Source organism: Babylonia areolata, chromosome 22 (genome assembly GCF_041734735.1).
Source record: "Babylonia areolata isolate BAREFJ2019XMU chromosome 22, ASM4173473v1, whole genome shotgun sequence".
NCBI lineage: Eukaryota > Metazoa > Mollusca > Gastropoda > Neogastropoda > Buccinidae > Babylonia > Babylonia areolata.
In genome coordinates this window covers 46,509,325-46,526,706 of record NC_134897.1, presented here as the reverse complement: position 1 = coordinate 46,526,706, position 17,382 = coordinate 46,509,325, and the positions used below count along the sequence as shown (strand labels likewise).

Below are 17,382 nucleotides of genomic sequence, written 5' to 3'. Positions count from 1 at the left end.
CACTGGCAACACACGATCAGCAATGTCAACCTATGGAAGAAGACACTATTGTCAGCTGAAAGGAACTGGAAGAAGAAACTGAGGATGGATCAGGCAAACATACGACGAAAAGCATCGTAAAGCGTCACCAGACAGGCCCTGACATGGAACCGCCAAAGGAGGAAAAAGATATGCTGACCGAGAAACACGACAAAGACACCTCCAGACAGACACCAAGAAGATGGACCTTACCTGGAGACAGACACCAAGAAGATGGACCTTACCTGGAGACAGACACCAAGAAGATGGACCTTACCTGGAGACAGACACCAAGAAGATGGACCTTACCTGGAGACAGACACCAAGAAGATGGACCTTACCTGGAGCCAGACACCAAGAAGATGGACCTTACCTGGAGCCAGACACCAAGAAGATGGACCTGACCTGGAGCCAGACACCAAGAAGATCGACCTTACTTCGAGCCAGACAGACGCAAAGACACCGCTAGGATATGGGGTTGTGGAGGTCTGTTGTTAATGGCCTCCAGAACAGATGAAAGGCCCCAGTAAGTTGTCTTTGTCTGTTTCTTGAGAATGTTTGCTTTGTACAGTGGAGATGCAATGATGGCCACTGATTCTGCTTTTTTGTATACGCATTGTTACACATTGTGTTGCAGCAAGATCCTTTGATTTTATTTATTGCCTTGTGAAATTCAGTTGTGTGAATGAAAATTTATTTTCTTCAAAGTGTGAAAAGCATAACATGTATGAACTGTATTTGATAGTGTCAAGTATATTCTGCACATATCTGGTGAAACACACACTAACGAAAATCAAATAACTGGAGTCTGTTCTGTAGACTTTTCTTTTTATTCATAGAAGCACCAAATCAAAGCATATGTCCATCCGATATCCCATTTAATATTTCTAATAACATAGTGCTGAACAATGCTATATAAACCAATTTAATTTGAATATTTTTAAAGAATATCATAAAAGACATACAGTTGACTTATTCAAAATGAATGAATTTACAATAATGTCCATGCAAAGATTATCAACAAATCTGATTCGTGAATACAATATATATATATATATATATATATGTACATATCCTGCAATGATACAAGAGTAGGAATTCATGAAAAGTTCATTCCTATGAAAAAATCTCCATTACCAAACTTATTAAATGAATAATGCATTCAAATGAATGTATGTCATGCAATGACACATATGCATATTTCAGCTGTGAAACAGTGGAGTGAAAATTTACTGTAATCATGCTGCCATACACAGACAAAACAAAAGAACTGAAATTGTGATTTTAATATAGATTTAAAACTCATGACAAGCAAATTAAGTGGAAAGCACAAACTGGAAAGTTGATACTCATTCATCTTGGACAATGACATGACCATGACTGGTCATCAGAATAATTTGACCTTGGTGTAACATCGGAACAAAATTGTGACAGGTCGAAACAAAGTATGACATAATTGGGACAGTTGGCATCATTGAAAACACAGGTAAAGAGTGACAATAATGCAGAGTTATGATCAGGTAAGCATGAGTTCTTTTTTATATTTATCTGAATGCATGGTAACAGGAAGTGCTGGGCAGCATTGGCCCTGGAAGTTGTGTGCTTTGTCTAATTCAAAGCAGCACAATTTAACACACATGCCTATTGTTTCTACTTCTGACCTGATTATAGTTTCACTCCTGGATACAGAGCTTGAGCAGGGGTCAAATTTTTCTTTAAAAATCAATCACACACAATCAACACAAAGCGAAATTTTAAAATCTGATTTAAGCTTCATCATAGGTGATTGTATTAGAACAACACAAACTAATCTTGGATAACTGTACATATCAAATTACTGGCACAATCATAAGTTCTAGCTGTAATAATATACAAGTCACCCCCAAAGAGGGAGAGGGAAAAAACCCAAACTGCCCACCACTTTGTGTCAAGTTTTCCATTCAGCCCCCCTCCCCTGCTTTCATTTTGGCTGACAGCTGATCATGATCTTCACCCCTTCCCCACGCTTGGCTGCCTCAAAGGCTTCCAGACTCTGCTCCAGAGAGAAGCGGTGTGTGACCAGCGGCTTGACGTTCACCTTGCCAGAGGCCACCATCGCCAGGGCCGTGGGATAACTGGAACACGGGTGGACAATACTTACAGGTACATACCACTTTTATGTGGTAACATGCCTCGTTGATTTGTCCCTCAGGCAAACATGTTGACTTTCAAAATTTAGAAAAAACACCCAAAAAACCCATAATTTTTATCCAATATATATATATATTTATGTATTTATGTATTTATATATTAATATTGTAATGTCCCACAAACATAAATGGCAGATAATAATACAATCCCTTTATTGACCACTAAGAAAAAGAATGTAAAAAACCCCACTGTCATACACCTTTGAATGATAACCAGTAATATGAGAATAGATAAGGCAAGTGCAAACAGACACAGAACTTGTTAAAACTGACACTCTTAATGTGGTAGTTGCCAGGAGGTAGTTACCAGGAGGTAGTTACCAGGAGGTAAAGTCATTTTCAAAACAATGCTGCCTACCTGTCATCTCCTAGTGTCAAAAGAATTTGATTTTTTTTTCCCTTATAAGGAATTATCACATTTTACTTGGAACTATCAAACCCACTTCATTAAGATCTAAATCCTTCCTCAATGTGTAACAGAAAAACTAACAAAATTTGTGTTACACAAACAGAAATCTTTGACTTAACAAAGACTGTTACGCACATAATGACTTAACAAAGACTGTTACGCACATAAAAAGGGGGAGCAACTGTGACACATCTAAAAAAAAAAAGAAAAAAAAAGGAAATCTGTCATATCCACATAACGTTCCAACATGACAATGACAAATTACACTCTTAAGTGAAGAGAAAAGAAATCTGTCATATCCACATAACGTTCCAACATGACAATGACAAATTACACTCTTAAGTGAAGAGAAAAGAAATCTGTCATATCCACATAACGTTCCAACATGACAATGACAAATTACACTCCTAAGTGAAAAGAAAGAGAAAAGAAATCTGTCATATCCACATAACGTTCCAACATGACAATGACAAATTACACTCTTAAGTGAAAAGAAAGAGAAAAGAAATCTGTCATATCCACATAACGTTCCAACATGACAATGACAAATTACACTCTTAAGTGAAGAGAAAAGAAATCTGTCATATCCACATAACGTTCCAACATGACAATGACAAATTACACTCTTAAGTGAAGAGAAAGAGAAAAGAAATCTGTCATATCCACATAACGTTCCTAAACCTAAACCATGCAAGAGAAAAGAAAAGAAAATGAAAAGACAATGAAATCCAACATTACCAGTTGACGTATCTGAAGATGCCCCTTATGTCCACCTCTCGGACAGAGGCATTGACCACGGGCAGCTCAATGAGGTCGGGACCCAGACCCACCAACACCACACACCCCCCTGACTTCGTGGCCTGAAACACAACCACATTCATCCTCAGTCATCGTCGTCCTGGGATCTTCAACTGCTGCAACCCGGACCCACCAACACCACACACACCCTGACTTCGTGGTCTGAAACACACCCACATTCATAATCAGTCATCGTCGTCCTAGGATCTTCAGCTGCTGCAACCCAGACCCACACTCAATGACCCCCTCCCCCCCCCATCTCCGCACCCCCCCATACCCCCCATCCCATCCCCCTGACTTAGTGGCCTGAAACACAACCACATTCATCCTCAGTCATCATCGTCCTAGGATCTTCAGCTGCTGCAACACAGACCCACCAACACCACATACACCCTGACGTCATGGTCTGATACACAACCACCTCAGTCATCATCATCCTGGAATCTTCAACTGCTGTGATCCCCTATTAGAAATACTGAAACAATGTACAGTGACACTAATATTGCCAAACCCCCCCCCAAAAACCAAGCCAATTGCCCACTATAAACATACTGAAATTGCACCAAAAAACAAAAACAAAAAACACAATCCATTTCAATGAAGACAATCTTTTCTAAGTTTTTGAAAAAGAGAAAGACAAGTGAAAAGACTGCATTAATCTGTATTGATCTAAAACCAAACAGGAAGCAAACATTTTTCTTCACAACTACAGATAACTCATAGTAGAAAGTTTTTTCTGCATTAACACACACAGGCGTGTACTTGCACATACATGTACACATAAAAACACACCACACCACACACTAACACACCTCACACCCCCTCCATACACACATACACAATCAACAACCATCTACCTGAAGATCTAGTCATCAGCCCCATCCACATGTAATATGCGGCTTCTGTTCAAACTTGTGTGTGTGAGAGAGAGAGAGAGAGAGAGAGAGAGAGAGAAAGAGTGAGAGAAAGAGAGAGTGTGTGTGTGTGTGCGTGCATGCATGTGTGTGTGCGTGGTGTGTGTGTGTGTGTGTGTGTGTGTGTGTGTGTGTTTGCAGTGCATGCATGTTTGAGTATGCACAAGTTTTTATCCTGATATGCACTTGTATATACCCTAATTTCTACTGTATCTGTGTTTGTGTATGAGTTTTGATTTATGTTTGTACCTTGTTATGTACTATCCCCCCCAATATTCCTTGTGACCCCGGTACACTTGGTAATAAAGACATATTCTACACCCATCACACCACACATACCCCATGCCCACAACACACACCACATCACACCACACATACCCCACGCCCACAACACACACCACATCACACCACACATACCCCACGCCCACAACACACACCACATCACACCACACATACCCCACGCCCACAACACACACCACACACCACACACACCACATCACACCACACATACCCCACGCCCACAACACACACCACATCACACCACACATACCCCACGCCCACAACACACACCACATCACACCACACATACCCCACGCCCACAACACACACCACATCACACCACACATACCCCACGCCCACAACACACACCACATCACACCACATCACACCACTCATACCCCACGCCCACAACACACACCATCACCTACATAGATGGCAGTACGGATGCTGGGAGGAGCACCACTGCACTCAATGGTGATGTCCGCCCCCTCCCCCAACACCTCCTCCACCTGGGTCACGGTGACCTTGGGGTCTTTGCTCTTCACCGGGATCACATGGTCTGCTCCCATCTGACGGGCAAACTCCAGCCGCTTCTCGTCCAGATCTGAATCCAATGCAATCACAACCGACATTGGCACTTTATTATTATGGTTATACCACTGTTGTTTGAAGCCCAGCAGACCACACAGGGCCACATTACGGCTGAGAAGACTGTCAGTGCTGATCCTGTGGAAACTTAAAGGAAAGAAACCTGGAAAAGAAAATTGGACACAAATACACACATTGTCAATGCCCATAAACCCTGGACCCATAAGCAGAATGAGGTGAGTGTGTGTGTGTGTGTGTGTGTGTGTGTGTGTGTGTGTGTGTCCATGCATGTGTATGTACACCAGCTTCTTTGGGATCTTAAAATCTTTTCATTTACAATGTTCAAAGCATTACACACAGCTCCAGCATCCCCCAGTAATGAAGCAGTACCTGTGATGACCACTTTGGAGGCTCCTCTTGCCTTTGCCACCAGAAGGTTGACGATGCCGATGGGGCCTGCCCCACAGATCAACACCTTGCTGCCCAGCCCCACGTTGCCACGGTTACAGGCATGCACTCCCACTGACAGTGGCTCCAGTAGTGCCCCCTCCTCAAAAGTCACATGGTCTGGTAACCTGGCAACACAAACATGAAAACCATGAAATATCAAAACTTGTCTAAATCATGACAAAATTTTAACTTTAAATGGCCCTCTGGTCTAAGGTTGGCAGGGCTATGAGCAACATGATTTGATTTGAACCAAGCACAATCTTAACTTTAAATGGCACTCTGGTCTAAGGTTGGCTGGGCTATGAGCAACATGATTTGATTTGAACCAAGTGTGGTCTAAGGCTGGCTGGGTTATGAGCAACATGATTTGATTTGAACCAAGTGTGGTCTAAGGTTGGCTGGGCTATGAGCAACATGATTTGATTTGAACCAAGTGTGGTCTAAGGTTGGCTGGGCTATGAGCAACATGATTTGATTTGAACCAAGTGTGGTCTAAGGTTGGCTGGGCTATGAGCAACATGATTTGATTTGAACCAAGTGTGGTCTAAGGTTGGCTGGGCTATGAGCAACATGATTTGATTTGAACCAAGCACAAAAATGAATGTAACAGTCCATTCTACGCTGTACACTTTGAAAACAGTTTCCAACTTTAACACTGAGAGAGATAATATGCCAGAATTAACAGTTAAAAAACAATGGGCCATTGGCTTCAATGCTACTTTAACACCAAGAACAAAACAAAAAGTTGCTTCTTTGGCAGCCTGATACAATCTCCCTGATTCAAAACCATGTTTCATATTTCCACTATAAAAATCTACTTTCAGGATTGCTTTACACACACACACACACACACACACACACACACACACACACACACACACACAAACCACTGCAGTGTAAAACAACTGACAAAGCCTAAAAAGGATTAGGGCTAAGATACATGAACAATCTTAGCAGTGCTGAGTTTACTAAGTGTTAAAGAATGAATCATGAACTTTATTTACAAAGGGAACATAAAATTTCACACTCTGGGTCTGCGTGTTCACAACACCACCACCACACAAACACACAGAGTCTGCGTGTTCACAACACCACCACCACACAAACACACAGAGTCTGCGTGTTCACAACACCACCACCACACAAACACACAGAGTCTGCGTGTTCACAACACCACCACCACACAAACACACACAGTCTGGGTGTTCACAACACCACCACCACACAAACACACAGAGTCTGCGTGTTCACAACACCACCACCACACAAACACACAGAGTCTGCGTGTTCACAACACCACCACCACACAAACACACAGAGGCAAAAACAACAAGAAACAATCAAACATCTACATAGACATTAACGTAAAATTGTTAACATTAAGAAACCTAATGCTGCTAACGCTGCAAAATGCAACCCAGCTCTGCTCACTTGAAACAGAAGTCGGCATCATGAATGTAGTAACGAGCCAGGTTGCCGTCATATGGCGGCGTGGCGCAGAACTTCATGTCAAGACACAGGTTGTAGCGCCCACTTTTACAGTACGTGCACCGACGACAGGGGACTCCGGGTTCTACGGCGACACGATCTCCTGTAGCCAGGATTAAAAAAGAACAGAAAAAATGTTTCCATAGAAACTGGCTGGTGCAGACACTGGCATGGGTCTGCTTCCTGTCCCTCACAAAATACCGGTCCATTCAGAACAGACCAAAATGAAAGTACACAAAATACCGGTCCATACAGAACAGACCAAAATGAAAGTACACAAAATACCGGTCCATTCAGAACAGACCAAAATGAAAGTACACAAAATACCGGTCCATTCAGAACAGACCAAAATGAAAGTACACAAAGTACCGGTCCATACAGAACAGACCAAAATGAAAGTACACAAAGTACCGGTCCATACAGAACAGACCAAAATGAAAGTGAACAAAATACCGGTCCATACAGAACACACCAAAATGAAAGTACCCACGGCTTCTTATCTCCCTTCCTTTGATTACCTCCCTTTAGATTACATGTTTCATGAAGACAGACTTCGTTTTCAAGGAGGCATCAGATCATGGGAACTGAGCCATATATATTCTACATCACAGCCACTCTAAATTAAAAAAGCATAACGAGTCCCTGACCTACAAATATATATATATATATATATATTGATTAATATCGATACTTATATAGCGCCTATCCTCAGTCGGAGACCAAGCTCTAAGCGCTTTACAAACACAGGGTCATTTGCACAACAGGCTGCCTACCTGGGTAGAGCCAACTGACGGCTGCCACTGGGTGCTCATTATTCGTTTCCTCTGTCATTCAATCAGATTTCAGGCAAGCACACATACACTCAGACAGACATGTAACACTTTACATGTATGACTGTTTTGTTTATTTACCCTGCCATGTAGGCAGCCATACTCCATTTTTTGAGGGGTGTGCATGCTGGATATGTTCTTGTTTCCATAACCCACTCAACGCTGACATGGATCTGGACTGTATTTTATATCCTGTAATAATCCAGTTCTATTCTATTCAACAGAAATTGTGTTATTTGTTCAGATTTTGTAACTGAATATGTTTAAACCAATTAAACCACATCTAGTACCTGTGTTTTAACCCCTTGACTGCAGGGAAAAACCCCCAGTAGAAACTGAGGTTTAAAATCATAGTCAGTTTCTGGAACAATTAGCCAAAAAGCGATAAAATGATCTGGAGATAAATCACTCTAGGTCAAAAGTGTGAATTTTCAGCCTTCAAGAGTTATTTCCCTTCTTTGATATCATCAGTGACGTCACTATAAGCGTTAATGCTAAGGGCATGGCAGTCAAGGAATTAAGCATCACAAGGGAACTGGTGAATGACACTGACCCACTTTAAGCGCGGTGACCCCCTGGCCCAGTTTGCTGACCACTCCACTGGCCTCATGACCCAGCACCATGGGCTGTTGGACCACAAAGTCTCCGATCTCACCATGGGTCCAGTAGTGAACGTCCGACCCACAGATTCCCACCTGCTGCATGCACAGCTGTACCTCTGTGGGTGACAAAGTACCCCAGAGAAATGAAATCAGTTAGTGTTCACAAGTACACATGACTATCACAGCTGTACCTTTGTGGGTGACAAAGTACCCCAGAGAAATGAAATCAGTTAGTGTTCACAAGTACACATGACTATCACAGCTGTACCTTTGTGGGTGACAAAGTACCCCAGAGAAATGAAATCAGTTAGTGTTCACAAGTACACATGACTATCACAGCTGTACCTCTGTGGGTGACAAAGTACCCCAGAGAAATGAAATCAGTTAGTGTTCACAAGTACACATGACTATCACAGCTGTACCTTTGTGGGTGACAAAGTACCCCAGAGAAATGAAATCAGTTAGTGTTCACAAGTACACATGACTATCACAGCTGTACCTTTGTGGGTGACAAAGTACCCCAGAGAAATGAAATCAGTTAGTGTTCACAAGTACACATGACTATCACAGCTGTACCTTTGTGGGTGACAAAGTACCCCAGAGAAATGAAATCAGTTAGTGTTCACAAGTACACATGACTATCACAGCTGTACCTTTGTGGGTGACAAAGTACCCCAGAGAAATGAAATCAGTTAGTGTTCACAAGTACACATGACTATCACAGCTGTACCTTTGTGGGTGACAAAGTACCCCAGAGAAATGAAATCAGTTAGTGTTCACAAGTACACATGACTATCACAGCTGTACCTCTGTGGGTGACAAAGTACCCCAGAGAAATGAAATCAGTTAGTGTTCACAAGTACACATGACTATCACAGCTGTACCTTTGTGGGTGACAAAGTACCCCAGAGAAATGAAATCAGTTAGTGTTCACAAGTACACATGACTATCACAGCTGTACCTCTGTGGGTGACAAAGTACCCCAGAGAAATGAAATCAGTTGGTGTTCACAAGTACACATGACTATCACAGCTGTACCTTTGTGGGTGACAAAGTACCCCAGAGAAATGAAATCAGTTAGTGTTCACAAGTACACATGACTATCACAGCTGTACCTCTGTGGGTGACAAAGTACCCCAGAGAAATGAAATCAGTTAGTGTTCACAAGTACACATGACTATCACAGCTGTACCTCTGTGGGTGACAAAGTACCCCAGAGAAATGAAATCAGCTGGTGTTCACAAGTACACATGACTACCACACATGTGTATCTGTTTACGTGTCCATGCACACACATGCGTTTCATGCTTGTACAAATGTTTCGTGATCTGCTTGCCAAAGACACACATAAAGGAGATCTAGGCACCAGCAGGTCTGCATACCTGCTGCATTGATGCTGACCTGAAATAACAGAAAAAGTATCCACCTTTTAGCCACCACGCAGGTGCCAATACAGCGATCAAACCCATGACCTTTAGAGACAAAGCGGTCAGCTACTGCCCCGGTCTTCCATGTACATTCATACTAATCTTAAGTCCACAGAATCTTCCTGATTGATATCAAACTGCCTGACCTCATTCCCCAGCCATCAACAACCTCTCTGCTCCTCATTCCTTCTTTCATTATGTGATATCTGGTCAAACTAGTCTCTGAAGCTAACCACGACACTTTTTTTTCCTCAAGGCCTGACTAAGCGCGTTGGGTTACGCTGCTGGTCAGGCATCTGCTTGGCAGATGTGGTGTAGCGTATATGGATTTGTCCGAACGCAGTGACGCCTCCTTGAGCTTCTGATACTGATACTGATCAAACTATTCTCAAGCCTACACAATTTTCAGAGTATTATTTTCAGCCCACATCCCCCATCCTCATTTCCCTCTCTGTCTTCCTCAGAGTATTATTTTCAGCCCACACCCCCATCCTCATTTCCCTCTCTGTCTTCCTCACAGTATTATTTTCAGCCCACACCCCCCATCCTCATTTCCCTCTCTGTCTTCCTCAGAGTATTATTTTCAGCCCACACCCCCCATCCTCATTTCCCTCTCTGTCTTCCTCAGAGTATTATTTTCAGCCCACACCCCCATCCTCATTTCCCTCTCTGTCTTCCTCAGAGTATTATTTTCAGCCCACACCCCCATCCTCATTTCCTTCTCTGTCTTCCTCAGAGTATTATTTTCAGCCCACACCCCCCATCCTCATTTCCCTCTCTGTCTTCCTCAGAGTATTATTTTCAGCCCACACCCCCATCCTCATTTCCCTCTCTGTCTTCCTCAGAGTATTATTTTCAGCCCACACCCCCATCCTCATTTCCCTCTCTGTCTTCCTCAGTTCCTGCCCTTCTCTCCCTATTTGAAATATTCACAAAAAAACATTCAGTTTATACATGCGCAGGGAACCTTCCTTTCCCTGTTATATTCTTCTTCTACCGGATGATGCCTAGGGTCAACCAGTTGACCATTATCGGCATTTTGTGGTGGTGGGTTCCCGTTTAAAAAAAAAAAAAGAATCAAGTGACAGTGAATCAGCAGAGTGCTACCTTCTTAATGAAGGTGTCAAGAGTTGAGGCATCAACAGTCTCCTGGGGCAGGGCATTCCAATCACGGATTGTTTTTGGAAAGAAGGCATTCAGCCTGATGTCCGCTCTACAGGGGATTCTGTCAGATGTTGTGGTGTGAGCTCTTCTGGCCCCTTGTTGTTGTTGCTGGTGGAGGTGTCGGCACTTGACTTTGGTCATGTCCCTTGTTGTTGCTGGTGGAGGTGTCGGCACTTGACTTTGGTCATGTCCCTTGTTGTTGTTGCTGGTGGAGGTGTCGGCACTTGACTTTGGTCATGCCCCTTGTTGTTGCTGGTGGAGGTGTCGGCACTTGACTTTGGTCATGTCCCTTGTTGTTGCTGGTGGAGGTGTGGGCACTTGACTTTGGTCATGCCCCTTGTTGTTGCTGGTGGAGGTGTGGGCACTTGACTTTGGTCATGCCCCTTGTTGTTGCTGGTGGAGGTGTCGGCACTTGACTTTGGTCATGTCCCTTGTTGTTGCTGGTGGAGGTGTGGGCACTTGACTTTGGTCATGCCCCTTGTTGTTGCTGGTGGAGGTGTCGGCACTTGACTTTGGTCATGTCCCTTGTTGTTGCTGGTGGAGGTGTGGCCACTTGACTTTGGTCATGTCCCTTGTTGTTGCTGGTGGAGGTGTCGGCACTTGACTTTGGTCATGTCCCTTGTTGTTGCTGGTGGAGGTGTGGGCACTTGACTTTGGTCATGCCCCTTGTTGTTGCTGGTGGAGGTGTCGGCACTTGACTTTGGTCATGTCCCTTGTTGTTGCTGGTGGAGGTGTGGCCACTTGACTTTGGTCATGTCCCTTGTTGTTGCTGGTGGAGGTGTGGCCACTTGACTTTGGTCATGTCCCTTGTTGTTGCTGGTGGAGGTGTGGGCACTTGACTTTGGTCATGTCCCTTGTTGTTGCACGTGGAGGTGTGGGCACTTGACTTTGGTCATGTCCCTTGTTGTTGCTGGTGGAGGTGTGGCCACTTGACTTTGGTCATGTCCCTTGTTGTTGCTGGTGGAGGTGTCGGCACTTGACTTTGGTCATGTCCCTTGTTGTTGCTGGTGGAGGTGTGGGCACTTGACTTTGGTCATGCCCCTTGTTGTTGCTGGTGGAGGTGTCGGCACTTGACTTTGGTCATGTCCCTTGTTGTTGCTGGTGGAGGTGTCGGTACTTGACTTTGGTCATGTCCCTTGTTGTTGCTGGTGGAGGTGTGGCCACTTGACTTTGGTCATGTCCCTTGTTGTTGCTGGTGGAGGTGTGGCCACTTGACTTTGGTCATGTCCCTTGTTGTTGCTGGTGGAGGTGTGGGCACTTGACTTTGGTCATGTCCCTTGTTGTTGCTGGTGGAGGTGTGGCCACTTGACTTTGGTCATGTCCCTTGTTGTTGCTGGTGGAGGTGTGGCCACTTGACTTTGGTCATGTCCCTTGTTGTTGCTGGTGGAGGTATGGGCACTTGACTTTGGTCATGCCCCTACTGATCTTGTATAGCATGACTAGTCTGGCTCACCTACGCCGTTCCAGGGTTTCCCACCCCAGTGTCTGCAGCAGTTCGGTGACACTGACTGTCCTCTGGTGTTTACTGAGGGAAAATCGTGCTGCTCTTCGTTGGACGGCTTTTATTTTGTCTGTCTCTTTCCTGGCGGTTGGGTCTCATGCTGTACTGGCGTATTCAAGGATAGGGCGTATCAGGTATTTGTAGGCAAGTGACCTTATTTTGATTGACGCCTTCCTCAGGTTCCTTCGTAGAAAGCTGAGTGTCCTGTTTGCCTTTGTCACCATGCTGTTGATATGGTTCGTGAAGCGGAGACTGGACTGGAGTGTGACGCCAAGATATTTAGTGGCTGTCACAGACTCCAGCCGGTGACCGTGCAGATGGTACTCCCGAGGACTGCTGTTTCTCCTCATGGTGCACGTGAGGACACTGCATTTTTTTGGGATGGAATTTCATCTCCCATTCATCTTCCCAGGCCTCCAGTTTCCTCAGGTCATCTTGCAGAGCGTCGTAGTCACCTGGGGCAGTGATGAGACAGTACACAGCAGTGTCGTCTGTGAAGAGGCCAGCAGGGGGTGTCACTCGCAAATTGAACAGCCTTCCTTGGGTCTATGTCACTTTTCAAATTCCTCTTTCTGGTGAACCACTGTGTTCAGTTATACTTTCAAATTTCTGACTTGGAAAGAGTTCAGCTCAGCTACTTCTCTTATCATGGTGGTTTGACTGCACTGGGGCCATGAAGCTTATCTTGGTGGTTTGACTGCACTGGGGCCATGAAGCTTATCTTGGTGGTTTGACTGCACTGGGGCCATGAAGCTTATCTTGGTGGTTTGACTGCACTGGGGCCATGAAGCTTATCTTGGTGGTTTGACTGCACTGGGGCCATGAAGCTTATCTTGGTGGTTTGACTGCACTGGGGCCATGAAGCTTATCTTGGTGGTTTGACTGCACTGGGGCCATGAAGCTTATCTTGGTGGTTTGACTGCACTGGGGCCATGAAGCTTATCTTGGTGGTTTGACTGCACTGGGGCCATGAAGCTTATCTTGGTGGTTTGACTGCACTGGGGCCATGAAGCTTATCTTGGTGGTTTGACTGCACTGGGGCCATGAAGCTTATCATGGTGGTTTGACTGCACTGGGGCCATGAAGCTTATCTTGGTGGTTTGACTGCACTGGGGCCATGAAGCTTATCATGGTGGTTTGACTGCACTGGGGCCATGAAGCTTATCTTGGTGGTTTGACTGCACTGGGGCCATGAAGCTTATCTTGGTGGTTTGACTGCACTGGGGCCATGAAGCTTATCTTGGTGGATGGTAGCCATTCATTCAGAGAAATGGGGTTGTCTGCAGATAACACACTCAGAAAAGAGACTGAATTGTTGGCAGTCTACATGACACACTCAGAAAAGAGACTGAATTGTTGACAATCTACATGACACACTCAGAAAAGAGACTGAATTGTTGACAGTCTACATGACACACTCAGAAAAGAGACTGAATTGTTGACAATCTACATGACACACTCAGAAAAGAGACTGAATTGTTGAACAGTCTACATGACACACTCAGAAAAGAGACTGAATTGTTGACAGTCTACATGACACAGTCTGAAAGCAGACTGACTTTGTTGAAAGTCTTCATGTTTTGTAAAATGCTGTTATCTTTATTTCATTTTGTGCAGTGACTACCATACACACCATTTCTTTCTAGACATTCTGTTAAAGCATGGAATGCAATGAGTAGAAGAAAAAAATCTAAGCAACAACAAATTCATTGTAGCCTTTTCTCTGTTATTACAAAGAAAGGATTATTACCTTTAACCAGCAGTAACAATGGCTTCTGCAAGCTGTACTATCAGACAACATCATGTCCTTTTATTCCTTCAATGTCACGAAAAAGTAAAACTTGGTTGAGAAAAGAGGTGGGTGAAGAGAACAGTTTTCTGAAGGAAATATTTATGTGTGTGTGTGTCTGTGCCTGTGGTCAAGTGTCTGTATATATGTGTGTGTCTGTTCAAAGTTATTGCACACCTGTGCATACATGTCCATGTATGTGTGCACACCTGCATGTGTATGAATACGGCAGAGGCAGGGGACATAAGTATGTGTAGTAGTATATATTTCAATAATTTTGAAGATAACAATTAAGTCTCCAGTAACTGGATCTACTGAGAGTGTGTCCATATTTGCTTCAGTCATGTGCCTGAAGATTTAGAACACTGAAATAAATCTCATCATTTGAAAGTAGTTGCACTATCAGTCATGCTTTATGAATGACTTTTTTTTAGGTGGGGGCAAGGGGTGGGTAGGGTGTTGGAGAATATAAAACCATGGAAATGAAGTATGAAAAACAATTCAACGCATACTTACGTCCAGGACCAGGCTCAGGTATGGCTTTATCTTCCTGCACAAAATGAATGCCATGAATACCAGCAGCCAGTCAAGAATTTCATTTTGAATCATGTAAAATGATTTGGCCAGTAATCCTGGAAAAGTTCTTTGCAAATACTCAGACACATAACCTTTTCTCAAAAAGCTGTCCTGAAGCAGCTCAACAACCACCTTTGTTTCAATAATCTCATCCACCCATTTCAGTCTGCCTATCGTGCCGACTACAGCACCAAAACCACTCTCCTCCACATCCTGAATAACCTACTGCTAGCGTCTGACTAAGGACAGATCCCCCTTCTCACTCTTCTCGACTTGTCAGCCGCCTTTGACACAACAGACCATTCAATCCTTCTTTCCCGTCTTCATTTTACATTTGGTATCAACGGCACTGTTCTAAACTGGTTCAAATTTTATCTCACTGATCAATTCCAGTCTGTCATTGTTGATAATTTCCAGTCTGAACCTGTTAAAATCAAACATGGAGTCCCACAGGGACCTGTTTTAGGCCCAGTGCTCTTCACACTGTACACTGCTCCTCTCACTGAAATTATCAACCGCCATAATGTCAGTCATAATTCTTATGCTGATGACATTCAACTCCAGAAGAGTGATACCCCCCCCAAAACTGTCGCAACTCTTGCATGAAACATCCAACAGTTTCTTGGATATTCAAAACTGGATGACTCTAAATAAGTTACAATTGAACGCGGACAAAACTGAGGCAATGATCATCAGAACCAAACAAAAACTCTCTTCCATCACAACTGACACAATCAAACTTGGCAGTACATCCATCCCTCTTTCCAGTTCAGTCAGGAACCTCGGCGTAGTCCTTAACAACACACTGTCCATTCAAAAATTTATCAGTCAGACATGTCAATCCTGCTACTGTCAATTGCGGCGCATCAGTTCCATCCAGAAATATCTGTCCATTGATACAACATCTAGACTTGTCGTTTCTCTTATTCTCTCTCGCCTTGACTACTGTAACTCTCTACTGTCTGGTTTGCCTGCTTCATCCATTCAGTCTCTCTAGCACATACAAAACTCTGCTGCCTGACTCGTCCTCAGAAAGAAAAGATCTGAGCACATCACTTCTCTTTTGCCACATCTCCACTGGCTCCCTGTCTCACACCAAACAAAGTACAAGATCAGCACTCTATGTTATAAATGTATTCACAAATCTGCCCCTTCCTATCTCTGTGGCTGCCTTCACCTCTACACTCCATCTCGCTCACTATGATCAGCTTCGGATCCACTCTGTTTATGCATACCCAGATTCAAACACTCCACTGTTGGACGCCGTTCTTTCTCTGTTGTCCGGACCTTGCGACTGGAATGAACTTCCTCTTTCGCTTCGTCAAGTCTCCACACTCAGCTCTTTCAAGTCTGGCCTTAAAACCCACCTCTTCCCAAAATAGCCTCCCTTCCCTGCCTCTTCCTTGTCTTCAGTTTCTCCAGTTTTAGAGTTATGTATGCATGTGAATGACTGGTGCGAAAGCGCTTTGATTTGTCTCTGCACAAGATTCAGCGCTATATAAATACCATTATTGTATTATTATTATCATTATTAAAGTTCCAGATTTTCTCTTCCTTGTAAAAATAAAACATTCACCTGGTATTTCTGGTTCAGATCTTTGGAATGAATAAGACACTTTACTTTGTGTGTGTGTGTGTGTGTGTGTGTGTGTGTGTGTGTGTGTGTGTGTGTTTACATGTCCTCTGTGTATATATGTGTGTGTGTGTGTGCATGTCCTCTGTGTGTGTGTGCGTGCGTGCGTGCGTGCGTGCGTGCGTGCGTGCGTGTGTGTGTGTGTGTGTGTGTGTGTGTGTGTGTGTGTATACTGTGTATGAAGGTATGTATTGGTGCATGAATATGAGTTGTTACTTCAAGACTGTGTGTGTGTGTGTGAATGCGAGTCTTGTCAGTGTGTGCTTGTGGCAGGACATTCTGAATGTTAAACACACACACACACACACACACACACACACACACACACACACACACAACCTCAAATTAATTCAATATCTAGTCCACAATCAAACCTCGACACCCGTGTCCTGTCTCAACTTTTCACCGAGTCAACACCAAACATGTCAATTCAGCACACGTAGCAAGTTAAGTTTTGGGAGGGGAGTGTCGCCTGCATTATCTGCCTTGTGCACTTACCAGTCTCAAGTCGTCCTTTTTGTACAAAATTGCAGTGAGATTTGTGTCCGTCATTTTAGTTTCCGATAGATCTTATGTCTCCGAATATTATCAGCGTGGTTTTGCGGCCTGAACAAACACACTCCAGCCTTCGCTGTGCTGTAGACGAAGTTAACCCTGTGACACTTGGCCTTGAACGGTAAAACTGGGTCGATCACAAAACTGAACTTTCATTTTTCACAGTGGTCCC

The 17,382-nt window shown here is 43.9% G+C and overlaps 1 protein-coding gene across 1 annotated transcript; it reads right to left on the bottom strand.

Annotated features, from left to right (window-relative positions):
- Nucleotides 1–840: 840 nt before the first annotated feature.
- Nucleotides 841–17,292, bottom strand: LOC143297242 (sorbitol dehydrogenase-like). The gene is made up of 8 exons (XM_076609482.1): nt 17,154–17,292; nt 14,963–14,996; nt 8,517–8,681; nt 7,077–7,236; nt 5,586–5,770; nt 5,036–5,211; nt 3,355–3,476; nt 841–2,132 (listed from the first exon to the last, which is right to left on the bottom strand). Exons 1-8 carry the CDS (start codon nt 17,205–17,207, stop codon nt 1,979–1,981), a joined length of 1,050 nt encoding a protein of 349 aa, XP_076465597.1. The 5' UTR covers nt 17,208–17,292; the 3' UTR covers nt 841–1,978.
- Nucleotides 17,293–17,382: the final 90 nt, after the last annotated feature.

Bases quoted from the DNA above. Each gene is read 5' to 3' on its own strand.
- LOC143297242 (XM_076609482.1), bottom strand. From the start codon at position 17,207: ATGACGGACACAAATCTCACTGCAATTTTGTACAAAAAGGACGACTTG. The intron at 7,237-8,516 runs GTCAGTGTCATT...TCCTGGCTACAG, and splicing joins GGTCACCGCGCTTAAAGTGG to GAGATCGTGTCGCCGTAGAA. The intron at 5,212-5,585 runs GTACTGCTTCAT...CATTGGATTCAG, and splicing joins CTCCAAAGTGGTCATCACAG to ATCTGGACGAGAAGCGGCTG.